Source organism: Gobio gobio, assembly GCF_949357685.1.
Source record: "Gobio gobio genome assembly, chromosome: 21".
Taxonomy (NCBI): Eukaryota; Metazoa; Chordata; class Actinopteri; order Cypriniformes; family Gobionidae; genus Gobio; species Gobio gobio.
Genome location: NC_137117.1, coordinates 13922066 through 13938629, shown reverse-complemented (window position 1 = coordinate 13938629; position 16564 = coordinate 13922066). Strand labels below are relative to the sequence as shown.

General features: G+C 35.8%; 1 protein-coding gene across 1 annotated transcript in view; it reads left to right on the top strand.

Annotated features, from left to right (window-relative positions):
- The window catches only part of atp9a (ATPase phospholipid transporting 9A), a 72831-nt gene that overhangs the window by 4827 nt on the left and 51440 nt on the right, over nucleotides 1-16564 (top strand). Inside the window, exons 3-9 of the mRNA XM_079802924.1 lie at nucleotides 2623-2736; nucleotides 2831-2939; nucleotides 7815-7873; nucleotides 9653-9704; nucleotides 11534-11628; nucleotides 14584-14664; nucleotides 14782-14857. Coding sequence (XP_079659050.1) covers nucleotides 2623-2736; nucleotides 2831-2939; nucleotides 7815-7873; nucleotides 9653-9704; nucleotides 11534-11628; nucleotides 14584-14664; nucleotides 14782-14857 — 586 coding nt within the window. The remainder of the gene's footprint in view (nucleotides 1-2622; nucleotides 2737-2830; nucleotides 2940-7814; nucleotides 7874-9652; nucleotides 9705-11533; nucleotides 11629-14583; nucleotides 14665-14781; nucleotides 14858-16564) is intronic.

Sequence of the window (16564 nt, the reverse complement as noted above, 5' to 3'; positions counted from 1 at the left end):
TTAGCTCATTTAAATTAATTAAACGGAACAAGAGGCAAACAAATGATTTTTTGAGTGTATACCGTGTTCATGAATTCGGGCACTGGTAAGGTCAGTAAGGACGCTGGCTCACTACTCATTGGGACACTGATGACTATTTCCGGCGACGTGACAACGTCCTCATTGTACAAAATGACTACTGGTATTTATGAACAACAGCAGAGCTGATATCTTTCTGACATTATGCGTTAATGTTATTTTATATATAGTTAAAAAATCATACATTGTGATTTCTGGATTTTTTTTTATTAGATAGTTCAAATACTTATTTTCCTCACTGTATCATATAGTGTCAATGCGGGCAGATCAGTAATATAGTTAAATATATAGTGACCCCAACTAAGCAAGCCAAAAGCCAAAGGCGACAAAGTCGACTGTGGCAAGGAACCAAAACTCCATCAGGTGACAGAATGGAGAAAAAAACCTTGGGAGAAACCAGGCTCAGTCGGGGTGCCAGTTCTCCTCTGGCCAACGAACAAACACTGTATGATTAGGATTCAGGCAACATTACAAGTCAGAAGTCATATTAGATCGGAATATTCAGAATATTTGTCCAGTTTCATCTGATTGAAGATTGGAGGCTTTAGTCACATGACTAAACATGCGTCATCGTTTTCAAATACCTCAGTTTTCACAGTTCACACTACAACGTGAAAACAGCGGTTTCAAATTGATCCAATTTGGAGAGAGTTTTCAAAAAGCTTTGTTTTCGTTAATAATAAAAAAGCTGTCTCAGTGTATGGGCGAAAGGCCAAAGCGGAGAGAAAAAGATGCGTTTTCAAATGAAAACGTATTAGTGTGGACAAGGCCTTAAAATGGACTCCCTGATCAGTGCCCTGACTACTGAACTAGGGAGCTGATTGAGACGCACCCTATGATTATCTGGTTCAGGTGTGTTTAATTGGAGTTGAAGCCAAACTCTGCAGGACATTGGCCCTCCAGGAGCAGGATTGGACACTCCTGGCCTAACATCTTGGTGGCGAGTTTTGCACAAGCACCACTTGCTTTTCATGGCTGAAAATGTAAAAATCTCCTTTCCTCATGCCATGCTGAATGCCACCACTTTAAAAACAACCTTGACCAGATTGCTGTATGGAAAAAATATTTTTGCATTGCAAATGCCTTCTGGTTATTTTGAATGATTTGAAGGACAAATGATAATCAGAGTTTGATTCTGAATGTTTTGTAAATTAGTAGAATTCTTCCCTATAGCAAAAAGCAAAAAGCATAGTGGTTTAATGTAAACACTTTGTGCGCTGTTTGCATTGTCAAGGGTTGAGAAATCTCATTCTAGCTGAGCAATGGCTGCTACTGTAGCCTATATGGGTTTTATCGTTGATGAAGTGAATCTGAAAATGTTTGCATGAAAACCTCCTAATATCACTAACAAAAAATATTAAAATATTAAATGTATACTTTTATTCAACAAGGACAATTTAAATTGATTTAACAGCGACAGTGAAGACTTTTATAATCTTTTTTCAAATAAATGCTGTTCTTTTGACATTTCTATTCAAGAAATAATCCTGAAAAAAATTTATCACGATTTCCACAAAAATATAAAGCAGCATAACTGTTGTTGATGATAATAATAATAAATGTTTCTTGAGTAGCAAATCAGCATATTAAATGATTTCTGAAGGATCATGTGACAATGAAAATTCAGCTTTGGTCACAGGAATAAATTACATTTTAAAATATATTCAAATAGAAAACACAGATTTTAAATTGTAATAATATTTCACAATATTACTGTTTTTATTTTATATTATCTCTAAAATATGAATTATTACTGACAATTATCATTTATTATTAATTAGCAGATCTTTTCCACCACTACTAATGTGAACAGAAAAAAATAATTCAATGTATTTGTATAACAAATTTATTTGCCAAAGCAGCTTTACAGAAAATGTGCAAGTACAATTTAAAAACAGAGAGGAGAAACTCCCCATGTATGTCACAATATGTAACAAGGAGAAGCACACATACTGTAAAAATACATTATTTTTCCAGAAGAGAAGCTATGCGTTTTTATGTATACAGACCCATTTATACTGTATCTGCTTTTATACTGTCCTTGTACTAATGCCAGAATATTTAGTTTATTTATTTATTATTTATTAGATCTTTTTTTGCCAAGGAATGCATGGACTAGAACTAAAGTTTGATATATTTGCTCAAATGTAAAAATTTGTTGGATACACACTTAAAAAAAACTACAAGGAACAGTATACCATCCTGGCACCTTTTGTACACTATGATTTTGACATTTGACACATTTCACACTATTTAGGACACTTTTTATTATCTATATATTTTTTTTAAAGCAAATACATTCCTTGGTGAGCATTGGAGACTTTTTTCAAAAACATAAACAAAATCATACTGCCCCCAAACTTTAGAACTGTAGTGTGTAAATCTTCAGTACCATGGTATACATCTTAGTACAATCACTTTTACCAAGTTTTGTTGAAACTGTGAGCTGTAAAATAATGTCATATCTGTTTTAAAATGAAATGATGTTTGTATCAGTTCACAAATGCTGTAATTTTACTCATCGCCATGTGTCTGTGTTTACAGGTGTTGTTTAACCAGTTCAAATACTTCTTCAACCTGTACTTTCTGCTGCTGGCCTGCTCACAGTTTGTGAATGAGCTCAGATTAGGGGCGCTGTACACATACTGGGTTCCTCTGGTGAGTCAGAATTCAGTTTGGTTATGATATATAGGCCTAATACTAATGTTCACACTGTCAAATTGTAATACATTCTTCTGCTTTTTTCCATCAGGGGTTCGTTTTGATTATTACGATCGTGAGGGAGGCTGTTGAGGAAATACGATGTTATCTACGAGACAAAGAGGTCAATTCACAGATCTACAGCAAACTATCCACAAGAGGTACTATTGTTTCTAAAGCATTCTGCGTGCCAGTAAGTTGGGGTTGTGCTGGTTTTTTTTTTTTTGGATGGTTTAATTGGATGACATTGAATGAAGCTGATTCCTTATGCGTAGATTTGTTAGTTAAATGTGTGTGGTAAATGTTGCGAAGTGAGCAATCGGCTGGAGAGAATTATTTGCTGGTTTTGTACATTTCACCTGTACGTTCAAGTTTTATTGTCTGGTATAGATTTGAATGTCATTTTTGGTTTATTCCTTATTCAAGGATTTGTTATGTAAATGTGTTGCAATAACAACCCTCTAAGCTTGAGTCGCCATTGGCTAGTACAATTTTTATTATCATTATTTACTCGCTAGACCTTTTACATGGAAGGCAAGATCAATGCAAATGAGAATTCTACATCAATATAATATTAAATATAAAATATAAATTTAAAACTATTAAAGTCAAGTAAACAAATAAGAGCACTTAAATGAGAACAAATTAAAAAACTATATTAAAGCTTATTTTAATTTTTTTATTTAAACTTCAATAAAATAAGAACAAATAAACACAATAGAACAAAAATGCTAATTAAATTAAAAACGAAAGTGCTTTTTTCAGGTTTTAAGGGTAGACCTAACGGAAGTTAGATACAGATTAGGTAGATTAGGTACAGAAATTGAATAAAGTCGCCTAATCAAATGAAAAATAACACATAGTCTTCACTGTATAAATGAAATGTAGATGAATCTTTATTAAAGTTACAAAAGTTAAGTCAATAAGATTTTTGCAGCGAGTCTGTTGTTTAATTAACATTAAAAACAGAAAACAGCAGGAAATTCAGATTCGATGGGTCTTAAATATTTTTGGTCACATTACCGGGAACATTTCTCCCGTCCGACGGACACAGTGACTGTCACTTCACTGTGTCAATCATTGGACAAACCGCAGATTTCTCCCCGCTGTAACGTTAGTTTCTACGCAGTCATCAGAGAGCATTGGGGTGGCAGAATCCAGTCGAACTAACTTACAGTTTGCTGACCAGCCTCCTAACTGGTTTAAATGGGTTCGTGCAAGTTTATACAAATGGCAGCATCATATCACGAGAATGATTCTTCTGATTTTATTACATTCAGCGCAATTCAGCAATATTACTTAAAAAAATATTACTTCAGAATAAATTGTTAATACCACCAAAAAACTTGGTGATATGATACTTTGTGGGGATAAATTGGGCTTCTATTGTTACATTACACTGTAGTGGACATTAGTGAACATCTCAACTATGTTATGAAAGATACAGAATGGTTTGATGATATACTATTTTACTGATATACTATTTGCAATATGTGTGTCTGTAGACACCATATATATATATATAAATATTTTTTATTGCGTGATATAGGTCTTAAATTTAATTCATAATGGTCTTAAAAAGGTCTTAAAAAGTCTTAAATTTGACTTATTGAAACCTGCAGAAACCCTGCATCCTATAAACTGACACTGTACACATGCATTTTCGCTCTCGACTGTTTACGTTCACTTAAAACATATGTGCTAATGCGAATATATAATCGCATCCAAAATAAAAGTTTGTGTTTACATAATATATGTGTGTACTGTGTATAATTATTACGTGTATATAAATACACACACATACATGTATATATTTAAGAAATATTTGCATGTATGTACTGTATATATAATTTATCTTGTATATAATATATAAATATAATTTATTTATAAAAATGACATATTTTTCTTAAATATATGCATGCATTTGTGTGTATTTATATAAACAGAATAATTATACACAGTACACACACACACATATTATGTAAACACAAACTTTTATTTTGGATGTGTTTAATCATGATTAATTTTTCCCCAGCACTATATATCTATATATATATATATATATATATATATATATATATATATCAATCCGATCAATCGGAGCACCCCTAGTTGTAGATGCAAAACTTTAACATTCTCTTACATATGGAAATATTATGGATATTGTGAGTTTTTGTGTGAAAGTATAGCAGTGTGCAATGCATTGAATTCAAGACAAGGATTTTTTTATTACATTTTTATTTTTGCAATGGATATAAATGTATATGTATATATATATATATGTATGTATGTATGTATTCGTTCAGTTTTTGTTTGACTTTGTAAGTTATTTAATATAGAAATATGAATTGTACCTCACCTTCAGCATTATAATTCTTTTACCCGCGCCGGAAAGAGAATGAGACTGCATGTCATGCCCTAGCTCTCACGGCAGGCAAGGGTTTTATGTGTCGTCAGCATGAGATCGGTTCATGAGATCGGCCTTTTTGGAGACCGCCGATCAATCATCCCAAAGCGATTATCGGCCGATAGAGATCGGTTGCCGATCAATCGGAGCACCCCTAGTTGTAGATGCAAAACTTTAACATTCTCTTACATATGGAAATGTTATGGATATTGTGAGTTTTTGTGTGAAAGTATAGCAGTGTGCAATGCATTGAATTCAAGACAAGGATTTTTTTATTACATTTTTATTTTTGCAATGGATATAATTTTTACATTGATTCATTAGTCTCAGCTTAAGGTGTCACGCCAGAGTCCGTTGGCTGAACATGTGCAGAGCTTGCAAAATCTATCATAAATAGTGAAGTAAAATTCCTTGCTTGATTCACATTGTTCACTCTCTTGACTTGTTATTTGAAGGAAAGATACGATCACAGAAGTTTTTGATAATGCTGATTTGTCCGCAAGTGAAGTTTAGCCGATGCTAATGTTACTTTGCTTATGTGTGTGATTACTTCTCTTCTTCTGGCTGAATCCGCCTTGCCTTCTCTTCTTCTGACGTTTGTATAAGACAATAGATGCTGCTACCCCCTTTAAAGGAGTGGCGTTATCACTTAATTTACTTTTGCATAGATAGCAAGTGTAGAAAGCACAGCTTTTTGGTTTTTGGTCTTTTTTTTTAATTCAGGCTAGTTAAATTTATTTTGCCCTGCCCTGAAATTTTGCAAGCCTTGGTGAGATGCATAAGGCATACAAAATAGGAAACACTTTGGGAGTAAATTCTACAGGATTTCCGGGAGACGCGTTTCGCGTTCTCTAACAGACCGTCTGCAAAAAAAATAATGTTGTGACGCCAAACACGCCATTTTTGCAGTACACTTGCACAATGTTTTTGAATTAATAATGTATTGTTATTGTAGGGACACCGACTTTAAATGTTCACGGCCCTAAACGTGATGCGGAACAAAATAAACTGTGATTGGTGTCTTGCTTTCTTTACATATTGGTCTGATGTTCTCTTGGGCGGGCCTTGGCCAGTGAAAGCTGAAATGGAGTGTGTGTTGTAAATAGAATAGGCTAATAAAACATTTGCTCACTTTAAGAAATTGTGCAATTAGTTAAAGATTGGGATTTTTCTGGAGGGGGGATTTTTTTTAAACAAGTTTTTGTAGTGGGAATATAGAAAGTCAATAGAAGTAGTAATTTGCAAACTTTTCCATATAATTTCTATGTCCTTGAAATCTATGAAATGCAAAAAAAACTGCAACAATGCATCAATATGGTGCCTTTTTTTATTTAGATGAGGCTTGCTAAAGTATGCAGATTCCTCAGCCATAAAGCAGACTGCTGTTTGTCTTTAATTTGAAGTAGGGATGTAAATTGTATCATATACTGGGGGATGAAAAGCATCTGACAATAAAAAAGGAAGAGAACCTCCTGTCGTTTCCATCACACGCCTTCCTTTGATCTGGCAGGCTCTCTTCTCTCATAAACTCGGTGTATGCGCGCTCAGCACTAACGGCCTCCATATAAAGCTCATGGAGCAGAGCTGGGGCATTTGCTAGCTACCTGGGAGGGCTTCTGATTGCCCTGCCCAGACCAACAGGGACGAAAAACATCAAAGTTCATCATATTTAAACTGGCCCTCAACTCGTTTCTTTAATAGACTCACACCATTAAACGTGGGTGTGGGATTTATGGTCGCAGGTAACACCTCCCGGTCGGAGCAGAACACTAGTTTTTCCCGGTTTCTGGAAGGTAAAAATGTAACCTGTAGGGGTGCGACCTAAGCCATACTTTGGTTTCTTCTTCAAAAAAACAAAAAAACAAGTAGATGATTGGTCTAATTGAATGATGAATTAATCAAAACCAAGCATAACTATTTCAAAATATTAAATAAATCTGCAAAAATAAAGCATTGAAACTTAAGTGCAATAAAAGTGTCCTTTCATTTCCAAAAAAATGCACATATACAAATGTGCTAATGCCTTACATATGCATTGGTAAAGGTCTCCACAGGGGTTAAAGGTCCCTGACCTTTTCCAAACAATTTTAGCTGTGCATTTTCAATGGAATGAGAGATCGTTCTCACAGCACTCTTGTAAAGCTGCATAGGAGGGTATTGTTTAAAAACAAATGGAAATCTCATATGTACTCAGAGCTTTTGAAAAAAATCTGAATGGGGACTTAAAGAAGGCTTACATATTTGAATCTTCACTGGAGGTTTGCTATGAAATATGCAGATTTACGACCTCTGGTGAAACCTCCAATAGTTTTTCTTTTACACTGATTCCTATTATGCAAGTTTGTGTTGTAAATGAATTGGGGGATGCACAATGAATGAGGAATAAACAGAATTCTCACAGTCATAGAAAACCTCGAAATTATATTTGAACGATTTCTAGGTGTTTTTTTTGCTCTGAAATATGCATTAAGCTATAGTTTTCAGTGTATTTTCAGAGTTTAGGCATTAATGTTTCAGATAGATTGCTTATAAATGCTTAAAATGATCATTGTATGCATCAGCCACAATTATCACACTTTAAAAAACAAAAAATGCATCAGTTTGATTGTCTCTTTATCTCTCTCCGCAGGAACTGTGAAGGTGAAAAGTAGTGGCATCCAGGTTGGAGATCTTATCATTGTTGAAAAGGTTGGTTTGCTAATCAGCTCGGCCATTGTTAGGAATTTGAGATCTTTTGACAAATGGCATCTCATACCTCTCAATGCTTTAGCTGTTTACCTTCCCTTGAGATTAGGGCAATTTGAAACCCGGAGTGGGGCGGTAAGACATAACAAGCATTATATGCATATGTAAAATGAAAATAGTTCTTTAGTGTTCATTTTCAAAAGGTACATGTAATGTTTTCTCCTATGTAAAACACATTAGAGCTAAATTTGATAACGGATCTAAAGATCCAACATTCGTATTGTATTTATTTATGAATTAAACTAACCAGTGGACGAAAAAAGTCTATGATGTATTCAATGCTGAAAAGAGCTGTCAATCATTTTGAATGACTGAAGCATGTGACCCGAGGCCAGTGGTTGGTTATTAGTAATCCTGCCTAATTCCACTCTGGTATTTAGTGTTGCCTTTTGTTCAACTGTTGCCTTTTTTTCCATGCGGACTGAAGCCTATTGTAAGGAATTGGTTTCCCCCTACAAAGTCTGAGAACATGAAATTTGAGACACGTCCGCAGTCTCCAATTACCCACCAGGCCAATTTTCTTAAAAATGTTGATTTTACACAGAAAGACGACTCACACATGCTGTGCTCAGTCTGGTTTTGTTAAAAAAGCACTGTAAAATAAACATTATTATTAGTGAATAAGTTAATGTATGAATCTTCTAAAAGATCCAGATCACGTTCTTTTCACCCCGAACCTAAGCTAAAACGCATTTTTATAATTGTAATAGTATGTTTTGCATAAAGTAAACGCATCATGGCATTTTTCCCCCCACCAAATTCTCATTTATGTCTCAAAGCTTCTGAAATTTACTTTTTGAAATTCATATTATTCTAATTAGGTTACTGTTAAAACAGTATTTTTACTAAATTACATTTAAAAATTACGTTAATGAATTAAAAAAAATTATATAAATTTAAAAAATGTTGCATTACTGTAATGAAAATGTGGTGGGTTGGGGTTGGTTGTCATGAACAATGCAATTCATATATAATGTATATCAATATTTTTTTATTTTGGGGGTAAAATGTCACGGGTTTTAAAGTCCTTGAATTATTCCGACTGGATAAATCGGTCACTGTTTACAATAAGGATTCATCAGTTAACAAATGTATTGCTCATTGTTAGTTCATGTTAGTTAATGCATTAACTAATTTTAACAATTTGGTGAGACCTTATTGTAAAAGTGTTACCGATACATCAGACGTGTCAGCAGCTTTCTGGCAAGCGTTGTATTTCACCAGAACCTTGCTGTAACATGTTTGATCTTCTAACCCTAATCTGTGGAAAATCCGATTGGGTTTAATATTTAGAGGTTGCATGTGGGTTATTGGTTACATATAGAAAAAGCCTAATTGATTAAAAGCGTAGCCCACTTTTGATATACCGGTGTCACGTCCGATGTTTTGAAACATCTGCCGAGTTTAATAGCGTTGCAAATTCATCTTCTAATAACTACAAACAGAGCTGGGAGTGAAGCGAGGGTCAGGCCGAGTGGAACTGGCGGTCAGAGCTGCCACAGTGGCACCACCCAGTGATTTGCTGCAGGCCGTACTCTTAAAACCAGCCAAATTCTGGTAATTGAGTAGATTAAAGCCAAATAGAACGTGTACAACTAAACCAAGGTGACTGCTGCTGACGACATACTTTGAGTTTGGGCTTTTACTTTTTTATCTTTTACCTTGTTTTTCTCTTTCTCTTCCTCCCCCCAATCCCTATCTCTCCCTCCAAACTCTTTATAGAACCAGCGTGTTCCTGCTGACATGATCTTCCTAAGGACCTCTGAAAGAAATGGTAAACATCTGTCGGTCATTCATCCAAACTTCCCAAACAAAAGGGCAGGGGAAATGACATGGCCGCGAGGGCAACTACATGTAGATGGAGGGATTAGCCTAAAACTCGGACATTTAATGAGCTACGCTGAAATTGCCCAGAAAGATGGCATGCATTGGGATTTTTTTTTTTTAATTCTCTTGAACACACTGACTGCTTTAGATTAGGGTGACCAGACGTCTGTTTCCGGTGGCATGTAAGTGCTTGTTTAAGAAACATATCAATGCATACATTGGGCAAATTTAATTTCATCTTTATTTTTAGTAAAAAGATTAAGAAACAGGAGGACAATTAAAAAAAAAAAAAATCACAAATAAACTGAATGGAACATTTTATATATTTAGGGTCCAATTCTCACTATTAACTACGACTTTTGCCTCAATAAACTCCTAATTAGTGTTTATTAATAGTTAGTAAGGTAGTTGTTCAGTTTAGGTATTAAGGTATGGGATGATTTTTAGTATCAAAATGATTAATAAATGCATGCACAATTATCCGTTGCAGATATGTTTTAGTATCTGAGTAGGCTGCACATTTATGTAAATCTGTATTTTGCACACACAAGTTGAAAGGCATTTGTTTGTGGAAAGTACATATCTGCAACATTTATCAAGTTCATGGATAATTTTGCGTGCATTTATTAATCATTTTGATTCTAAATTCATCCCATATTAAAGGATCTAGAATATGGTAATTCAGAATAAGTCATTAATATGTGCTTTATAAGTGTTAATAAACAGCCAGTATCCTTGTAATATGCATGCTAATACGCAACTAGTTCATAGTGAAAACTGGACCCTAAACTAAAGTGTTACCATTACATTTATATTTATATAGTAAAAAGACCCCATGGTTTTTAATGACCAGTTACTCTTTAATTTGTTCCATTAAATCCATGCAGTAATTATTTAGTTGACAGACTTTAATTTCATAAGAATATAATTTAGAGTAGCATGAGAGTATGATGTTCCAGGACGTTCCATCATGTGTTGGGACTGATGCCATCTTGAATGACATTATTTTTGTCTTTCAAATTTCAAGGCAGCCAAGAGGAAAATCAAGGCATGCAAAGTAGCTCAGAAAATTGAAGAAATAGACACGGCAAACAAATTTAAAGTGCCATCAGGAGCGAAAAAAGACAGTGTTTCATCTGAGTAAGAAAATGGAGTAAAGTTTTAAGATGTAGTTGTATTCAAGTTGTGTTCTATTGTTTATAGTGCAAGTTTTTAGTTTGTCAATTTGGAAAAATTTGTTGCTACTAATTGGTCTAAACATTTTTTGGTCACTGGTTGTGCTGGAATTCCGCCTGGCTGAGATTTCCTTTTTTCGGGGGGTGGAAGTTGCCAGTAGTAGTTGATGTGTTATTTTTACGGGAAGGGAAGCATTGTTATCTGCCCCGCAGATGGACACCATTAGGCAATTATTAAGAGTCCAGGGTTGAATGGCAGAGCGACATGTCCTTAAATGAGTGGGGGGTGGGTGACATGTCCTAATGGCAGTACTAGCTTTAGGCTTACTGGAGTGGTTTGCCTGCCTAACAGCTTAGTTTTGGCTGCAAACACATTTCATTAAAGGTGTATGATCTCAGGCACTGCATGTGATGGGTTTTAAGTTATTCAGTTAAACAGAGTTAGAAATGTTATATCACACTGCCCTCTGGAGTTCACCAGACAGACATTACAATATTCCATTTTAAAATGTTTCCACGAACAAAGTTTAGGAATATTAAACCAGAAACGGACTTTTGGTCATGTATATTTAGACATTTCCCCCTGATTTTTGTCATAAAGGCTCCTGTTTTCTGAGGACTGATCAGTTGGATGGAGAGACCGATTGGAAACTACGCCTCCCTGTGGCCTGTACGCAGAGACTCCCCACTGCTGCCGTGAGTGAATCACCCATGATTCATTTGTTTCATTTAAAAATGACACTATGTATGTTAACCCTTAAACTGGAATGAGTTCATCAAACAGTTTGAACTGGGGCCGGTTGCATAAACTGCTAAGACTAGTCTTACAAGTTAGTCATCACATTTCTTTCTTTAAGACTGTTCATAACGGTTTTAAATCAGTTACATAAAAGCATAGATTGGCCTAATTTGATACTAACATGTAAGACTGTTTGCCCCTTGACTAACCGCTGGTTGGTCATACTGGTACTCAGTAGGGATGGGTATCGAGAACCGGTTCCAAATTGCCCAGAACCAGCAATTAGATAAGGAATGCACATTTCGATTCCGCTTATCGGTTACTGTGTGTGCATTTTATTGAGATTTTTAACCATTTGAGCGTGCAAAAAAAAAAAAGTGCGCGCTGTTTTCTGTGCTGCAGATACACACACACACACACACACACACACACACGTGCGCACAGAACGGCTTCTCATAGTGAATGAATAGTGCGCAGATAATGAACTGAGTTCTCTTCCTCTACTTTTTTCACAGAATGCGAATGGACTAATACACACATTTTTTTAAACACTCTCGTAAACACAGTCGGTTATGTCGTTGATGGCAGATTTTCTTGATGCTGTCTCTATGATAACCTTAATCAAACAACAAAAGACGAGAAAATTCACTTGCTGTTCTAGACAGAATAACTTTTAACTATATTTGTAATATATAGCCTATATTTTATTAATAAAGTGCTGTTATTTTACATTTGATTACAGTTACTGTACCTACCTGAAAATGTTTATTTCAATCCTATCTTTTTTCAATTGTATTTATTTGTGCAATTGCTAATTTGTTTATTTGTTATTTTTTAATTACTGAGTGTTTACTTGTCTTTAATAATGCTTTAATAATAATTTTTTTTGCTATGGTATTTTTAAACCATAGGCAAAAGTTGCTAGCCTGTTGATTTTTGTTCATGGTATTCAGCTACAATGAAATGTTTTGCAATAATAGCCTAATAATAAATGTGAATGATATATACGTTTTTTTTTTTTTTTACCCTATTGGAATCTAAATTAGGAATCGATAATAATCGGAATCGATAAGCAGGATCGGAATCGGAAATGTTAAAATTCAAACGATACCCAACCCTAGTTCTCAGGGGCGTAACTTTATTTTAAAAGTGGGTGGGACAGGAGAGTGTGTGTGTGGGGGGCGGGACTGCTAATACAATTCTATATCAGGTATGTACAATTATTCATGTTCAATAGTACATTCACTTTAATTTATCGACATAAAAGTCATGTTTAACGTGATAGTTCCATCCTTAAAATCTACTCTAATACAATATATTGTATTGTTAGTCCCGATATTCTTCATGTCAGTGAATAAAAACATAAATCTGCTTTAACTGTTTGTGTGCCTTTATGGTCTGGTGGTAGATCTTTTGTTATGCGTGTCAGAGGTTCTGGGTTCTAATCTGACCTCCAATGAACAGAGAGTCTCCGCAACTCCGCGTTAAGCAATATATTGGGCACTCGTCTGTGACAAGACAGTGTGCACAAGCATAATAGTATAACAGCGGCAACGAACACTCAGCATGATTTAAAAAAACAACACATTGCAGATCGCCTCTTGTTTAACAAACTAACGAAATGAATATTCTGCTAGTCAACTGATGATGTTTCAGTTGTAATAGGTAGACTACATCCGTGCCACAAGATGTTTCAAAAAGCGTAGGGAACATGTCCCACCCGTTCCACCCCTAAATTACGCCCATGCTACTCGGTGCCCTTAAAAGTACAGAGTTCGGTACCCAACCCTACATGCTAGTAATCTATGGTAAGTCTTACCATAATGGCTATGGTATGTTTATGCAACTGACCCCAGATCTTCATCCTCATCTAAAACTAAGATGAAGAATTGTTGATTTGCATAAAGCTGAAAAGGGATACAAAAGTATCTCTAAAAACTTTGATGGTCATCATAATAGTGGTGTTCCTTGTATAATTGTGGGAGTTAATCATAGAAGTTTATCATCGAAAATCGAAACTCTTCAGGATTACTAACGTTACATGCAGGTGAGTGTTTTTTTTCTGGGTTTGAGCTAAACTCTGCAAGAGAGTGGCCCTCCAGGATAGACGTTCCCCACCCCTGATGTAAAGCAATATATAGCAAATCTCATCTGCCTGTGTCGTCACAAAATGTATATGATTGCACAGCTCCAATCTGCTAAATGCGACTACAAAGCTGGCCACACACTTCAAGATTTTAAACCCTATTTTTGGGCACAATTTGCAGCCCCCAACGATCTGGGGGATTCGAGGCTTCTCACAATCGACTTTTTGTCCAATTGTGTGGTGTCATTACGATTATTTTACTGCTCACGATCGCGTTGGAGCCTGCACAATCCCAAATCGTAAATATCAAACATGTTTGATATTTATGACTCTGGATCGGGATGCCTCTGATATGATACCCGCGATAGCCAATAAGAGCGGGCAAGCTTCATCAACCGGATATTGCATACTTCTCTAGCTGAGCCACAAACATGCCACAAAAGTGGAGTATTGAGAAAGAAGATCACCCGTATTCTTTTTTTCCCAAAACAAAACAAAAACAAAACTCACACCAGGAGAACAAGCTGACGTTTGATCACATTTGATTTACTACGGTCGACAGGTGTGTGGTCTCACAGTCTGGACAAAAATCGGTTGAAACTGCCCTTATGTCTTTGATTTGAAAATCGTCTAGTGTGTCCCAGGCCTAAGGCATGAAGATATTAAGATATTATAAACATTAACATCATGGTATTTTCTGTAAAGCTGCTTTGAAACGGCATGTTTTGTGAAAAGTGCTTTTCAAATAAATTTGACTTGCTATTTGAATGCTATTTCATGTTGTCATGATCTATTTATATCTAAGCCGTTTTATTTGTTTCCTCAGGATCTACTGCAGATCAGGTCATTTGTTTATGCTGAAGAACCGAACATTGACATCCATAACTTCATCGGTACCTTCACTAGAGTGAGTACACATGTCATCGCTCGAGTGTAGTTGCATCAGAGAGCTTGCGTTGTTTGAGAACTGTCGCCAAAGCCACATTGCTTGATAAGCTTACGTTTTGTGTTTTACTTCTGACAGGAAGATGGAGACCCTCCAGTCAATGAAAGTCTGAGCATTGAAAACACTCTTTGGGCGAGCACTGTTATTGCTTCTGGTAACCTGCAGAAAATCATTTCTAAATTATTGTGTAATGGTATATCAAATAGGGGTGTGCGATATGTATCGTTTACAATAATATCATAATTATTGTTTTAATGATGTGTCAGCTGACCTCAAGTATGCCACTTGCTTTGCAAAAAAAACTATAAAACAGTTAAATAATACGTTTTTGAATTGCATTTTAAACACAATATTGTGTTTTCCGCTTTTTGCTTTATTTTCAGCAAAATATTATATTGCATTCAAACTAAATTTTAAATCAGTTTAATGATTGATGCCATAGAATGTTTCCATCCAAAGTTGCGAATTTAACTTATAAGTAAAATTGGAATATTGCATAAAATATTTGCGAATAAAGCACCATTTCCATCCCATGTGTTCGCCACTTCCTGGGAAATCGGCACAAAATATCTGTAATAAAAATGGAAGTTACTGCAATCGGGGAAGCCACTGCGGCTCTTTTTTCCTACATCATAAATGACTTGTGCCTCAGAGCGGGCTGACAAAATGCAATAAACGCTGTCTTGTTATTTTGCGTTTGGAGGGGAGTGTCTGGTGCTTCTTTAGTGACAGACTTTGGCTCAGGCATAGAGACAGAGCGTATTTAGGCCACGCCCACACCCGGGGTTAATCCAACGCTCTCCATTGACTTTGCATTGTGTAAGGCTGCCTCCTTGTCATCTCGGACTTATAACAAAAAACAGTATCATATCAAATCACTTATCAAAAATTTATAAAAGCTGCTATGTGACAAGGTGTACAGCGAACAAGCTAAAGAACACAGAAATACGTTTTTATAAGCTGTCGACCCAAAAAATGATCGTTTAAGGAGACAAAAGTGGCGACGGGCAATAAGACGTGAAGCTTCAGCAGGAAGAATGGGTACGTTTTGGGATCCTGACACTCAGTATGCCTCAGTGTGCCTATGTGTGCAGTAAACATTTAGTCACTGTTAAGTCAAATATCCAAATGTCAGTTTTATATATTATATTTTCTGTCGCTGATTACGTTCCCCTCCAGTGGGCGTAGTTCTCAGTGTAATATGACGTGTCGTGCCTCCAATTGCCTGTATCTACTTTTTTGTCCGTAAACGCTCGTTTTTTGGGTCAACAGCTTATAAAAACTTCTGGGTTTTTCGTTCTGGGTTTTTTAGCTTGTTTGCGGGACACATTGTCACATATCAGCTTTTATACATTCGTTCTGTTTTTTGTTATAAGTCAAAAAAGACAAGGAGGCCGCTTCACGCAATACAAAGTCAAATGGAGACTGTGTGATTGATTCACCCCCTGTGGGTGTGGTCTTCAGATTATGACTTGTGTCGCTCTGTCTCTATTTCAGAATGACCAAGACAACATTTGAGAAGCTGTGCGATGAGATTAGTCCGCTGGTTAGTCCAGTTGTCCAATCACATCTTATGTGGAGGCAAAGTCACGAGTCTTATTTTTGTGCATCAAGGGATTTAAAATATGTTTCCATCATAGTTTATCGGATAAAAAATTATCCGACTCAATTGAGCATATTAATGCACATTTTCTAAATGCTGTGTTTTTTTCATGTGTGTGTGTGTGTGTGTGTGTGTGTGTGTGTGATGGTCCAAAATTAACATAAAAATAGGTGGATGGAATCTGCTCCTAGTGACCGAATTAATCAGCCGTTTGAACGAATCATTTAAATAAATGAGTCCCTGGCCCTGTTTAGACCT